General features: G+C 42.2%; 1 protein-coding gene across 11 annotated transcripts in view; it reads left to right on the top strand.

Moving 5' to 3' along the window:
- MBNL2 (muscleblind like splicing regulator 2) overlaps positions 1-15,766 on the top strand; it is a 77,576-nt gene that overhangs the window by 12,099 nt on the left and 49,711 nt on the right. For all 11 annotated transcript variants that reach the window (XM_035114348.2, XM_035114356.2, XM_035114355.2 and 8 more), the window contains exon 2: positions 10,022-10,762. In XM_035114348.2, coding sequence (XP_034970239.1) covers positions 10,589-10,762 — 174 coding nt within the window. In that variant the 5' untranslated portion in view covers positions 10,022-10,588. The remainder of the gene's footprint in view (positions 1-10,021; positions 10,763-15,766) is intronic.

Here is a 15,766-nt window from a genome sequence, read left to right as displayed (position 1 = left end):
TATCAAGTTGCTTCCATGCAGTGCAACATCTCTGTAATTTTAAGAAATGTTCCAATTTTGTTTCACTGAAAAATGTTGTGCTCATCTGTACAACGTTGCACATAATTTTTAGTTATTCCAAACGTGCAAGGGATTTTTCTTGTATCTGTTAAGTGAGGAGTCGCTTAACTTCTCATTTGTCCTATCATTTACTTCCTAGTATGGCAGAGTGTTGATCGGAATGGGCTCCTAGGTGCAATATAGCTGCAATTATATATCCAGTTTTCTGGGAGTAAACGTTATTGAACCCAATGAGACTTTTGGGTAGATATGTGTAGGGTTGCTCTGTGATTGCCTTCATTTGTTCAGAGAGGCTGCTGGAAGGTTGATATTGATAAAGGCTGCTTTTCTATTTTAGAATGCTGCCTTTTTGAAATTACTAACAACAAAACAAACCCTTTAGGAATACTTAAGGAGTAATTGTACACCAGCATAAAGCAAGCTTGCCATAAAATAAGCCAGTTTTAGAGTTACACCAGATCCAAACTATGTTAAGCAGTGGGGTTGTTGCTACCAGGCCTAAGCCTGGTAGAGCAAAAACAAGCCTTTAAATAGTGTTTTAGTTGTTGTTGTTGTTCAGTCGTTTAGTCGTGTCCGACTCTTCGTTACCCCATGGACTAGAGCACGCCAGGTACTCCTGTCTTCCACTGCCTCCCACAGTTTGGTCAAACTCATGTTCGTAGCTTCGAGAACACTGTCCAACCATCTCGTCCTCTGTCGTCCCCTTCTCTTGTGCCCTCAATCTTTCTCAACATCAGGGTCTTTTCCAGGGAGTCTTCTCATGTGGTGGCCAAAGTATTGGAGCCTCAGCTTCCAGATGTGTCCTTCCAGTGAGCACTCAGGGCTGATTTCCTTCAGAATGGATAGGTTTGATCTTGCAGTCCATGGGACTCTCAAGAGTCTTCTCCAGCACCATAATTCAAAAGCATCAATCCTTCGGCGATCAGCCTTCTTTATGGTCCAGCTCTCACTTCCATACATCACTACTGGGAAAACCATAGCTTTAACCATACGGACCTTTGTCGGCAAGGTGATGTCTCTGCTTTTTAAGATGCTGTCTAGGTTTGTCATTGCTTTTCTCCCAAGAAGCAGTCGTCTTTTAATTTCGTGACTGCTGTCACCATCTGCAGTGATCATGGAACCCAAGAAAGTAAAATCTCTCACTGCCTCCATTTCTTCCCCTTCTGTTTGCCAGGAGGTGACGGGACCAGTGGGCGTGATCTTGGTTTTTTGATGTTGAGCTTCAGTGTTTTAATTACATTTCCCTTTTTCCTGGTTTGATTTATTCCGGGTTGCCAGTTCACATGACTGAGCTGAAAGGGCTTAGAATCCAGACGAAAGTCCCACCACACCCCAGAACACCCCATTTTCAGGGCTTTTTCCAGTTTAAGATTCACTGGATCTCAGGTAAGCTGGGATGGAGGAGATACACTGGCATATCTCTGGCTGAGCCGAGGTTGAGGGAGTTAAGACTGTGTAGCTCAGCTGTTCCAAGAATCTCCCTGCTCAGCCAGAGATCTGCTGGATCCTAACCCACTCATCCCAGTGGATCACTTTATCATTTCCCCTGTAATTGTAGCTCCTTGGATGACATTGTTTTTTACAGTAATTCTTCCAACTTCAGATAGAATGTAAAGGGAGGACACTACTGTGCAACTTGCTGGCTGAGGTTATATGCAAGCTCTGTTAGATAAATTGAAACACCAAATCTACGAGTCCAAGATGAAGATAAGGTGCCACCCTAACAATAAACAAGACCTAAGTTTTTATTTGAATTTTATTAGTATTATCTATAAGTAAGATATCTCACATATATCTAATATATAATTTAAATAACTTTCCTTAGCCACAACCTGGTGACCTCGAGATGTTTTGGATTCTATAGCCTCCACCAACCTTTGCCAGTGTGGTCAGTAGTCATGGATGATGGAAACTGCAGTTCAAAACGTCTAAAGCAGGGGTCCCCAAACTACGGCCCGGGGGCCGGATGCAGCCCAATTGGCCTGCCAATCCGGCCCGCGACGACCCCTGCCGCCCGCTCTTATGGCGCGCAGCGCGGCAGTGCTCTTCCGGGTCGGGAAAAAACCACCGAAAATCCTTTGTGCGCATGCGTATGGGCCTCTCCCAACCCGGAAGAGGTCATTTCTGGTACGCATGCGCACAATGGATTTTCGGAGCTTTTTCCACCCTGGAAGCGCGCCGCCACGCCAGTAAGTGCCCATGCGCACAGGTGCGCACTCCCCCGCCCGCCGGCCCGCACAGGCGCGCGCTCCCACGTCCTCCGGCCCGCTGCGCGATCGGCGCGGTGGGAACCGGCCCAAACGCCGGTAAGTCTGGGGACCCCTGGTCTAAAGGTTGTGGAAGGCTGGTTTGGAGTGTTTCAGCATCTTGCATGGCATCGTGGCAAATACCACTTTCAGCAGATATAAGAGCAAGCACGTAGCGCTAGTACTTTGGGGCTAGATTGCCAGCTCGGTTTTGGGCTCAATTCATGGTTCTCATGTTAGTGTTTTAAACCATAAACAACTTAGGCCCCAAATATATGAAAGAACACTTCCTTCTCTACATACCCTCTTGGGGACTAAGATCAACAGAGGGGAGTTCCTCTGCCTGCAGAGGTTTGGTGTAGTAGTGGCTGGAAGAGAGGGCATTCTCTGTGACAGTCGCTGAGTTGTGGAACTCTCTACTTACAGAGGTAGGTCTGGAATGCTCATTTTACAGCTTGCGGCCAATTCTGAAGACGAACTTCATTAACTGGCTTTTGACACTCGGGGTGTATATTTTTAGGACCCACCTTGTTTTTTTATTGTAAGTTGTTTTAAAATGTTTTTAATACTGTTTTTTTAATGTTGTAACCTGCTCTGGGACCTTGGGGGAGGGATATGATGATGATGATTAATAATGATGTATGGGGTGTTAGGGGAGGAGTAGCACTTCTGATCCCCACTTTGCACTCAGCTCCCACCTGTGACTCCTAGAAGCTGTCAGTATGTGACAGCGGCCACACACCAGGAAAGGCTTCAACTGGCTGGCTAAACCAGGTGTGGGTAGCTGATGGGTCTCAAACCCTCAGTGAGTTAGGGATTTCCCCCACATGCAAAGATAGGCTCCAGCAGATGGAGTGGAAAAAAGCAATAGTGGGTCCAATGATCAAGAAGGTTTTGGCACATGCCGTAGAGGGAAGTGAGGGGCAGATTGAGCTCATCAACCTGAGAAGGCAGCCCATATAAGAGAAGGAAAATTCTGGTCCTAAACCTCCACCGCCTTGCAGGATATCTTTGGGAGAAGAAAAAGCTAAGGAGTAAACCCTACACAAATTCAGAGTGGTGTCCCTAAGACAGTTGGATGGGGACTTACATGCCTCCTTCCGGAAAATCCTGCAACCAAGCTGTTGCCAAACGTGTTGCTCTGCTTTCCTTTGGCCCACATCAGAGAGATCTTGTTGTCTGGGCAATCCAGGACCTCCATACACAATGCTCAGGTTTGCACCCTGGGTAGGTCACCAGTGCTACTAATGTTCACCCCCAGAGGTGCACTCCATTGTCTCTTGAGACGGATGCGAGTAACAACAGCAGCAGCAGCAGCAGCAGCAACAACAGTAATAACGGAAAGCAGACTTAGAGGAAAGCAACCACTGTGATAGCAAATGGGAAGGAAATTGAGCATGAAGCGTGGGAATGCATTGTAACAATAGTAGCTGGGGCATTCCCCTTGCAAAGGACAAAGGGCAAGGCAAGGCAAGATACAGTGGTGCCTCGCTTAACGAATGCCCTGCTTAACGAAATTTCCGCTTAACGAAAGGATTTTTTGAGCGGAGGTTGCCTCGCTAGACGAATTCGTTTTTACGAAAAATTCATCTAGCGAATCGCGGTTTCCCATAGGAATGCATTGAAATTCAATTAATGCGTTCCTATGGGCAAAAAAAAAAATCAATGCATTCCTATGGGATTCGCTAGACGAATTTTTCGTTATAAGAAAAGACCCGTGGAACGAATTAAATTCGTCTAGCGAGGCACCACTGTACAGTGCACCTGAATCATACGTTTGCAGTACTAGCTACCTAAAACGCAAGCTTTTTTTCATTCTTCTAGTGACAGCTTTGGGTCGAGACAACCTTTATCAGGATGATGGTACTCTGTGAATTGGCCCTATGCCACAGTACTTGGGATGCGATGGAGTTGCGTTATGCATAATTTCCTTTTTGCATGATCCTCTGGGGATCTGACTAGTTTGGAAAGGAATTGTCTGTACTGTACATATAGGCTGGCCACCACTGAGCAGGAATAGCTTGCGCCTCTGTCCTTTTGCTTGAGACATCAACACCTATTTGTTTTCTAAGTTGTTTTGTGCAGTGCGTCAGCTCTCTCTGCTTGTAGCCCATTGTGCTCTGGACTGCCAAGACATGTGAATGGATAGTCCTGCTGTTAGGCAGGAAATTGTGCTAGAATACGTGTGGCAAAAAGTCTGATTACGAAGGTATGTGCCCTTCATTGGGTGGGCACTGAATGCTCTCCTTGTAGAAAGCACAGCTCAAGAGAACTTGGCAGTATATTTTTAACTTCAAGTACGTAGTAATACGTACTGTGAGGGAAATGTGAAGTATATACATCTCTAACAGATGTGAACACTGAGGTAAGGCATGCTAGCCTGAAAAAACTGTCCCAGAAGTATTTAACACTCTTTGCTTTTACCCGAAACAAAATAAAAAAAATTCTTCCAGTAGCACCTTAGAGACCAACTAAGTTTGTCATTGGTATGAGCTTTCGTGTGCATGCACACTTCTTCTGGCTTTTACTTGTGATGGATGTTGCCTGAGGCCGCTAGCAGAATACATTATGTTTGGAATAGGGAAGGGTACTCCAAATGCCAGGTGCCGTATTCACCTGCAGGTATAAGAAGAATTCGTTGGCAACCATGAAGGTTTCATTTATGCACTGATTCTTAGAGGGAGTGATGTGGAAATTGGTACGGCTGCTATTGCATGTTATCGTGTTGACTCTTGGGGCACGATCCGGTTCCATTGATTTTAATGGGAATATTAACCATGTGTTTAAATAACTTGCACTGAAAATCAATTGATGCTTAGAATCTTTGGTCTGGCCAGACTTTGGCCTTTTGATTTATATCTCATAGTTGCATTAGCCTTTTTGGAAAACAAAGAAGAGGTAATGCTTAACAAACATAACTTGTGTATATGCCCTACTGAATTTAATGGGGCTTATGTGCACCTACATTTAATCAATCAATCCAATCAATCATTCAATTAATTAATTAATTAACAGCCCTTCAGCCCAAGGATCACTGGGCGGTTTACAGTATAAAAACACAAAAATACATTTAATATAAATATACTAGTTGTAGTAGTTGTTGTTAGGTGATATTTACTGATGTTATATTTGAATTTAGAATTCAATGTATGGATACCTAAGAATGACATTGATATAATAAAACTACTATTAAGCAGAGAGGACAGTCTCGTGCAAAAATATGATTTGAAATTTGCCTTATGTCCTAGAATTCCACAAACTTCCATCTGGTTATTGGTAAATAACAGCATATCTTTTTCCTGTAAGACCAATTGCAGTCGTTAGCAGTCGTCAACAGGTTTACCACACCTATCAGCCAATCACCCACTCTCACCACCCTTCTGAGTAATACCCCTCCCCACCCTCTCACTATATATAATGGTCTGGTGACTTCTGTTTCAGTTTATCTGAAGAAGTGTGCATGCACACAAAAGCTCATACCAATGACAAACTTAGTTGGTCTCTAAGGTGCTACTGGAAGGAAATTTTTGGTTTTGTTTCGACTACGTCAGACCAACACGGCTACCTACCTGTAAGCATATCTATAATTTGAGTTCCTGCATGAATTAATTAATATCCACATATCCATCTCTTTGATATAGTGTGCTCTGCTGCTGCTCCCTTGAGTGTATTGATCTTAATTGCCATTCTTTTGCTAATTTAATTTTAGCTTCTGATGGTAAATTCTGTCCTGTGTTCCCTTTACTCCTTCCTACTACCTGGAGTGAAGCACAAATTAACATTACATATGTACCAGTTCAAAACATGTTTATATAGTTGACAAGGGATGCAGATCATTATATACATTTTGTAATTTAATAGCCATACATATTAAAACCCCAGTATATCAAATCCCATTGATTTCATTTGGGTTTATTGGCTTGGAGAATTTGTGGATACTTTACACTCTGATCCTAATCCTAACTGTGATTACTGTACACGGAAAATAAATTCCAATAATTTTGGCAGGCCTTACTTCCTAGGAAGTGTGTTTATACTGTAGTCTTCGGTTTTTATTTATCTCTGGTTCAGTTGAAACATTACCTTCTTGATGGTTGAGCCAATTCATCACAATGGGATTTCAAACCACCAAAAAACTCCGTATGTCCAAATCCTATGAGAAGGATGAAGTACTGCTGACATTAAACAGCAGAAACCAGATTCTGTGGGGACTTACTAGATAGTAGCTAAGCAGTTTGAACTCTCCCACGTGATTGGGATGAATAAACAGGGCTCAGGGGAGTTGAGATCTGGAGACTGCACACACACGCTGTATATTTAAAGCACATGACTTACCTCATTGAATCCTGGAAACGGTAGTTTAACCATTGCAGAGCTACAATTTCCAGCATTTAGTTCCTAGACTTCTTTGGGGGAGGTCATGTGCTTTCAATGTGCATTAAACATGGTGTGTACACAGCCAGAGAGGCAGCTCCCACCCAGCAAAGGTAACCTTTAAATCAGACCTCAGCGTAAAGGTGTCCTATAGAATCTTTTCACTCAGAGCTGTTGCAAGTTTGCATTTGCTAACATAGCATACACGTACTTACTCTTTTAACTTGCTTTTGTGGCATCAGGAAAGACACCCTCATTTAAGCAATGTGCCTTTTTGCAGCAAGTTACTAATGGCTTTGAAACTAACCTGACTGGCCTGATCACTTTCCACTTGCAAGAGTTGTTATCCATTACATCTTGCCTGGGCTTGACCGACAAACCCACAGGCAGAGTAGACCTAAGGCAGCAGATTTTATTAAAGATTTCGCAAACTGCTTCCAAATCCTTGTTTGAAATTGAAATCCTTGTTTGATGTAGGTTTGGAAGCGGTCCTGGTTAGGGCTAGCCTTAAGTTGCATGGCATTGGCAAGCTTTGGATATTGCAAATCACAGAAGGGAGGGGTGAAGCTGCTGCGCATGAGGGAGATGGGGCAGAACAAGGACTGCACAAACTTGTGGAACATTCCCAATCATTTGTCGATTAGGTGAGCATGACATGTGAACCAGTATGGTAAGCGAAACGTCATTGGCCATAACCTGTTGGCTTTTCAAAGCGCATCCCGACAAAGAATGGGTTTCTCTCTGCAGTGAATTCAGTGTACAAGCAAGCCCCTATACACATTGTAGTGACTTTGAAGTTCTTTAAGTTTTACCTTAATATGTGTGTATTCTTATTTCGGCCTATTCTTAGGCAAGTTATCTTAGAATCAAAGAATTGGAGGGGACACCAAAGGTAATCTCGTCCAACCCCCTGCAATACAGGAATCTCAGCTAGGTAGAGCATGAGACTGTTCATCTCAGGGTCATGGGTTCGAGCCCTACATTGAGCGAAAGATTCCTGCATTGCAGAGGTTTGGACTACATGATCCTCACGGTCCCTCCCAACTCTTTGATTCTATGATCGCGTCTTCTGTTCTTAACATTAGATACACTACAGATTCTTTGTGATTTGTTTCTGATGAGTTGTTTAGAACAGCCTCACACTTCATGCAATACCTGTGTTTGCTGCTAATTTATCAAGCAGGTATACCGTAATTTGTGGATTTGTAATGCTGAATGCACACCTGAAGGGGGACCTCTTAGCATGTGCAGAGAGCTGTTGGTGTAAATCTGCTGTTCACACTTAATGTGTGTTAGCGAAGACACTGGTGTAGTGCTAGTGTAGCCCCAACAAGTGCTGCGTACAGAAGTTTATTTTATGTGCATTTGATGGGGTTGACTAGTTTTAGATCATTTTTGAATGAAACAGAGAAAATCATAAGAAAAAGGAATAGACTAAGTAATGATGCTAAGAATTGGGTAAGAAGGAAAAGCTGTTGCTGGACTCCCACAGGGATCTCCAAGCAGTTTTGTGTGGATACAGTACTGTATTGAAAACATGGGGGATAAAATGGAGCCTTTAGGATCCCTATGGCATAATTGCCACAGAGGAGAGCAACCGGCCCCCAGCACAACTGTTTTGCAAATGACTGTCCCAGGTAGGGAGAAGAACCACTATGGTGCTGTACTGTCTGCCCCTGAGAGGGTGGAGTAGCCACGGAAGTGGCTTTAGGAAGCTGGCTGATACTGTGTCAGACTAATGGATGTGCTCTGTTGCTAAGCCCTGGCCACTCCCCAAAGTCCGAAGACCCTCAGACTAGCTCTTCCCAGCTCACCTGGTAGAACATTGCAGCTGATGTGAGAGTCTGCGGAGTCTTGAATCCTTCAGACCCTTTGAAGGGTCTGCTGCAGCCTATGATCTGCAGCAGGATAACCCACCAGACCCAGCGTTGTAGGGAGAGGTACAGCTGCCCTGTCCTGTTGCTTAAGGACCAGTTCATGGATTTAACCATGATGGGAAGGGAGATGGATGTTGGGAGAACAACCACCTGTGGTGAATCCTCACTGCCATTATTGGGGCACAAGGGGTGCCTGCTCTTGTCACAACAGATTTCAAAATACATTAACTAAGCTGACCCAATATCACAATTATCCAGCCTTGCATAAAGGAATTCTTTTCTGGAGAGGTTTTGCCATTCTAGCAACATGGGCCCTGCTTCCTTTGCAGCTGGTGGTCGATTTTTCCTCCTGCTTTCCCACATGGCCTAAACACCACCAGTGCTATTATAATATAAAGCCAGCTTTGAAGTAAACCCAGTAGATTTTCTTAATAAGCTCATTGCTATCCTGTAAATAGCATGAGGCACATTAAAAAAAAACCCCAGCCTACCTTATAGTGGCTAGTGGATCAGTGGATCAGATTAAGTAATCCTGGCAAGAAAGATGTGGTTCATTTTAATGAAATTGTTACTTGTAGGTGAACATTATAAATAAGAAAACAGATAAACAAAGCTTGATCAGCCTTGCAAAATAATTTCATCCATTTGATTTCTAGTACATTTTTTTTGCTCCTTTTTACATTTAATTCTGTGGGGCCAATCACGATGTTTTGCAATGAAATTTATTTAGGGTTACAGACTTTGTCTCTGCTAAGAGATGAGAAACGCTTTTTTTTTTCCTGGAAGATGGCACATTCAGAGAAGGCCTTTACTTCCTGAGGAAATGAGGACAGACTGCTTGGAGATAGCTGCTAAATAATGCAAACTAGGACTGCAGCCCTAAACATTGAGCATGCATAGGATTGCCTTGTGAGTGGCAAAATGATGAACTGGAAACAGTTATAGAGCCTTCTGAATAGTAAGCATGTTGCTAGCATGTCTGCATTATGCTAGGACTAGAATGATCAGTAATTTGTTTTATATTTTTAATTTGAAAACATTTGACCCCCCCAACACTGGGTGTCAAATGTGTTAAAACATTAAGAACTTAGTCTTCTCCCAACTTAATCCTTCCCTCTCAAAGTCAGCCCAGACAGATAAATATCAAGTACCGTAACAGTGGAAAATGCTCATTTGTGTTAGCAGGTCTGAAGTGAAAAAACCTTACAAGTGATACTGATAGTGAAAATGACTAGTTAATAAAAAAGAACGAGTGTTTCCTGCAAAACCTGTGTTTGTCATTTAAGGGTGAAGAGATTAGCTCATTGTGTTGTGCTTTATTTCCTTTACATATCCCTGGCTTTAAAAATCTGTGGCGCATTGTAAGAAGCAGCTAATGCCATAAAGCTACTTAGATTGGGGGTGGGGGAGAAACACAGGTAATTTGAAAGTTGTTTTAATAAGATTTCTGCTTTATTTTCACAGGTCCATGCATTGTAAGTGCCTTTCTGAAGTCACTCGTACAAGAAACAATTCATCTGCTTTTTTTCAAAACGATTTGTCTGCCAGCTCTTACCTTATGTGTCATCTGCAGCAGTTTGCCAGCCACTTGATGCAAAACTGACTCCTGCATTTACAGAGCATGAAAACTGCTGAATGTGTAGCTCTTTCCGTGTAATCAATGCCAACAAAGAGGACACAGTGGGCTAAAATGTTGTTGAGGAATGCCATTGCATGAAAATAAAACTTTAACAAAACAGTGTCAACAGAACCATCGAGGGACTCACATTTTCTACAGCCAGAAATGCTACCGAGCATGAATATTTTCCAGCCAAAAGTCTACAAGTGGCACATATTGATTGATGATTGACATGCTTGCTGATAAATAGTTGTCTCATTCAGATTCGTGCTCATTGGACTCTCTGAAGCATTTATTACATCATTGCTGCTAGGAGCTATCTACATTGAAAGGGTTTCGCTGAGTTGTTGGAATTCATAACTCGAGGTGATTTCATTAACAGCAACTCTCAAAATCTAAATCAATTGTACATCATGGCTTTGAATGTTGCTCCTGTCAGAGATACAAAATGGCTGACATTAGAAGTGTGCAGGCAGTTTCAGAGAGGAACTTGTTCACGCTCGGATGAGGAATGTAAATTTGCACATCCACCCAAAAGCTGCCAGGTTGAAAACGGAAGAGTTATTGCCTGCTTCGATTCTCTAAAGGTAAGAACTAAACATTATGTGTCTTGTTTATGGCAAGAAATAATGGTTTATTAAGTAATTTTAAAAATACTGCTGCTGTTAATAGTTGCAGTGTAAATTAAATACAAATTATGGTTTGTATCAACAACAGACTACAATGTGAGCATCCAAACATACAGCAGGCAAACCATGAATTGGAACTGCTTGCCTCTTTTTGTTTCCCAACCTCTCTATACCCTGCTTAATTAAATTCACTGCTCTCTGTGTTTCAAAAGTCTGGTCTGGATAGAACAGCAGATTATGGTGTTCCACAGACTAGGACAGGCATAGGCAAACTCGGCCCTCCAGATGTTTTGGGATTACAATTCCCACCATCCCTGACCACTGGTCCTGTTAGCTAGGGATGATGGGAGTTGTAGTCCCAAAACATGGGGGGGGGCGAGTTTGCCTATGCCTGGACTAGGAAGTCAAGGAGGGAATAGGAGAATTGAAGCAGGTGAAGGGGAACGCATGAGCCTGAAACTATTAATGAAAGCCAAACATGGGTTTTCCATTACATCCAAACTAGATCATCATTCCTTTTATTTGAGGTGTTGGCTGAATTCAGCCTGTGTTTTATCTTATTTGGGGGGAAGGGGGGGAGACTGCATATTTTCCTTGTAGCTGTGAATCTCAAAGTCTGTGGTGTCACCTGGTGTGCTATGAGTAATAAATTGATTTACATAATTATAAGTTCCTGTGTTCCCAAAGTACTACCAAAAGAGGAGGCTGCCCACTGTTCCTGCAGCTTTCATTGCTCTGGCCTTACCTCCCTCCTGTCAGCCTCCAGAATGTGGAGGTAATTCTTACACATTGTGAACAACTTGTCTATAAGGCCACTTTCTCATTTGAGTCTTAAATGGCTATGTTTTGAAAACTTCTAATGTGAATGTACAAACTAGATGGGCTGGATGCGCACTCAACTTTACTCAATTAAAACTGATGGTGCGATTTTTAAAAAAATCGAGATTCAAAAGTGTTTAATATTGTCATATGTCTGAAAGCATCCCAAGCCCCTTTAGCCACAGATTCCTGTAAATGACATCTTTAGATGATGTACTGAGCACTGCTTCCCTTGCTTATTCTGTCCTACCCAAGTCAACTGGCCAGGTGTATGAGAGTCAGAGCCCAATATCTCTTGCCTGCATCCCTAAGTTCACTCTTATAAACCCCAACATTTCCATTTAGCATACTCAGCATCCCAGAAGCTGTAGAGCTTCACCAAAGCTGTTTGATAGTCAGTTGATGCTACAAGGTGAGCGTCTTCTTTCTTTAGCCACTACCTTCATAGGCCAAGGGCAGGAGGGTTTCTGGGAGCCCCATGGCTTTTCAGCCCTCCTCCTCACAGTCAAGCTGTGGGATCAGCCTGAGAAAGTCTGTCCTGGTTCTTGAAACTTTTTGTTTTTATAAAGCATGAGAGTAACAATAATTGCATTTTTTATTGTAATTGATTTGGTTGTTTATACAGTACAGGCTTATTAGAGTCAAGTGCTTAGTTCTGAGAATCAAAAGACCTGTTTAGTTTTAAAACGTTGATGTGGTTAAATGATTAAGACTATTTTTGGCTTAGTTGTGGTACTTGGCTAGTGTGTAGACTTTTATGCTCCATTTCTCGGAATGGTAAGTACTTGTCTGTCATGCCCATTCTCTCTTTGGCTTAGAGCTCCCTTCTATAATTTTTTTTCAACTTTGCACATCTTAAATCTAAGACATTTGGATGTATGCATACTCTTTAAGAAGCGGAAGTATTTGCATCACCACCAAGATGAAGGTCCAGCAAAACTCTGGAAGTTAGTCTACAAATCTACATCTTGGCAGTAAACACATTCACACGATAACCTTCCTTTAGGATATTTCTGGTGTGTGTCTGGTCTGGAGAGATATATATGTTAAAGGTGGGGCGGGGGGAGAAGTAATTGCAGAAAAAAGAAAGGCCCCTTCAGGAAAATCTGTTGGCTTTATATCATGCAAGTCCTTCACACAAACAATTGTCTTTGTGCACTATTAATGTCCCTAATCCGTGGATTATCATATTGTGTTTTAATAGCTTCTTAAGAGATGTTCTAGCTCATTTAGGACAGTGGAAGCATGCATGTTTTATTGTTACATGCACACCCTGTGCTCTCTTAGTCTATATTAGCTGCATTTTCTGTCCAATGCGACTTGCCTTGCTACCGTAACCCACTCCTGTGTTAACTTGCTCATCCCCATTATTCACTGTCAATCCCTGACCTCTCCTCCTTCACTGTCTTGTGTGTCCGTTGTCAACTGTTTCCCACTTTTGTGAATTTGTATAATACCAAGGAAGACTTGGCACTATGTGCAATTAAATATTTAGCAGCAGAAAGAGCAGTCCAAATGACTGAACATGCATGAGGGTCACCATTGCCATGCTTTTGATACATGCAGAGTTATCTTTGCTTAAATTTTTATGTAAGCAAGTTTGCATGGTGACCCTGGAGGCTGGGAGGCTTGTTCGTAAGTCACAGCACAGGGACAAACTCAGCATAATGGAAGCAAAGACATTTGTTTCTTCATGGATCTGCCCTTATTCACAGGTAGTGTGAGCAGTGAAGGTCTAGGAAGGAAGGAAGGAAGGAAGGAAGGAAGGGGGGAGGACGACACCTGTCACTTCTCACATCTTAATGATGGTGTGGAAAGTTCAGCCCCCGCCAGCACCCTTCTTTTTTTGTCAAAAATTTGACCCACCTATCCGTTGCTTTTTGTCTGATTGGACAGATATGGGAACAGCAAGCGCAGCTGCCCCAAACCACTCTGTCATTAACTCACTTAGTGATTTGGGGCAAGTCACAATTTCTCAGTCTCTGTTCTCAGTCTCAATAAAAGATTAGGCACCACCCTCCAAGCTGAATGAATGAACAAGGTGGGGAACTGTAAAATGATTAGGGGATGAAAACTTCTTGCCTGCTGCTCAGGATCTGCTCTACTTCTAGTTCATATTTACAAGAAAAATAACCCCAGAGGGGCTGCAGCAGAGCAAATAAAACAACAACAACAACAATAAAGGGACATATGGTGAAAAGTGGGACATGAATGCCTTAAAATAGTAGAACTTCCATCTTGTCAGGATTGAGTTTCTGTTTAGTAGCTTTCATCCATCCCATTGTCCATCCCAGACAGTGATTCAACAGTCTGAGCACCTCACTTGTCTGAGATGCAAAAAAGAGAACTAGATGTCATCAACCTATTTTATAGGCTGATGCTCCTGGGACATGGGAACTGTGAGGATCTGAATGCATCCGATCCCTGAAATAAGCACCTTGTCTTTTTTCAAGACATCTGTTTTCTGTGCCAGAATATGAATAATACATACATAATGTTTATATCTTACCTAGGGGTGACAGGAGTTCAACAGTAACATCCCAGATCTAAAATTGTGGCCCTCCACTCTTCATCCATTTAATCCAGATCAATACTGGAGTAATCACATGGATTATAATGAGATAAATATTTGAAGAAAACATGCATGCTAATTTTTCCATTCCATACGCGTAAAATGGGCCCAGAATGTTTGAGACTTAATAGTTTGGGACTTCAATGCATCATGTTCTTTAATAATTGTTACCTAGAAGCGCAAGTGGCACCAATATCTAGTCCTATGGTGGAATGATTCTCTGCCCGAGAGCAAGGTACTAATACTAAACTTAGCAGATACATATCTCAGTTCCAATAAGGAACACCACCACGTTGCCAGCCCTCTAATAGCATATCTGAGGTGCATGGCCTATTAATGTTTAAAGTTGATACTGGATCTGATATTATCTCTTTGCTGCTGAAACAGATTGCTAATTTAATGCAGGCTGTCCAGATACCTTTAAGTAAATGATGAACAGTTGCATCAAACAACCCCCCCCCCCCGCCCCAATATTCATTTTTACTAAGGGAGATGGCAAAAACCTTGGTTGTAATTTTAAAAGGTACCGTTTAAATCAGGCCGTAGTATAACAATACTTAATTGATGTAAAGCATTTTCACTTCTTCAGAGTGCTTCACGTGCTTTCTGTGGTTGTAATCCTTCTGACTCTGCAAGGTGTGCAGGCATTATTATCCCCATATTTCAGATGAGTGGACTGTTGCTGAAAGAGAATGTCATGCCTAAGGACACATAGTAGATTCATGGCAGGGGTAAGATTTGAACCAGCACTCCAAGTGCAATTACATCATACATTTGTATAATGGCATTACCATATTAGCACCCCCCCCCAACTCCTTTCCTAATACTTCCTAATATGGAGCTGACACACAGTGACCGCAACCCCAGTATCTCTTTCCTGGCCAGTCATCGCCAGTTCAGGCCCCATTAATGTATATATAAAGTTAGAATTTTTTGAATTTAATAATCACATAAAAAGGATTTAAGCAAGTGCAGCTTCCCTTAGATTCTTAAAATCTAATAACCCCCTCTTTTTAAGACTTTCAAACTATATAAATGAGAAAAATCCTGCTTTTAATTATTTAAATCAAACTTCATTTTTAATTACAGGACAGGTAGGTAGGTCGTATCTGAAGAAGTGTGCATGCACACGAAATCTCATACCAATGATAAACTTAGTTGGTCTCTAAGGTACTACAGTACTGGAAGGAATTCATTTTTACTAGTCAGATATTTTCTAAAGTTGGTTGTACATCAGAGCAGCAGCAGCAGCAACAACAACAACAACAACAACATTTATTACTTGTACCACACCCATCAGACTGAGTTGCCCAAGCCACTCTGGGCCATAGCTGCCAAGTTTTCCCTTTTCTCGCGAGGAAGCCTATTCAGCATAATGGAATTTCCCTTAAAAAAAGGGAGAACTTGGCAGCTATGCTCTGGGCAGTTTCCAACGAAATCTAATAGAACATAATGAAACAGGCATTAAAAACATCCTGATGACTATGGGGAGGGCATTCCATAGAGCAGGCCCTACTACCAAGAAGACCCTCTGCCTGGTTCCCTGTAATTTCACTTCCTACAATGAAGAA

The sequence above is a fragment of the Zootoca vivipara genome, chromosome 4 (genome assembly GCF_963506605.1).
Source record: "Zootoca vivipara chromosome 4, rZooViv1.1, whole genome shotgun sequence".
Lineage (NCBI taxonomy): Eukaryota > Metazoa > Chordata > Lepidosauria > Squamata > Lacertidae > Zootoca > Zootoca vivipara.
The sequence above is the reverse complement of the archived record's forward strand: the minus strand, read 5'-3'. Positions and strand labels throughout refer to the sequence as shown.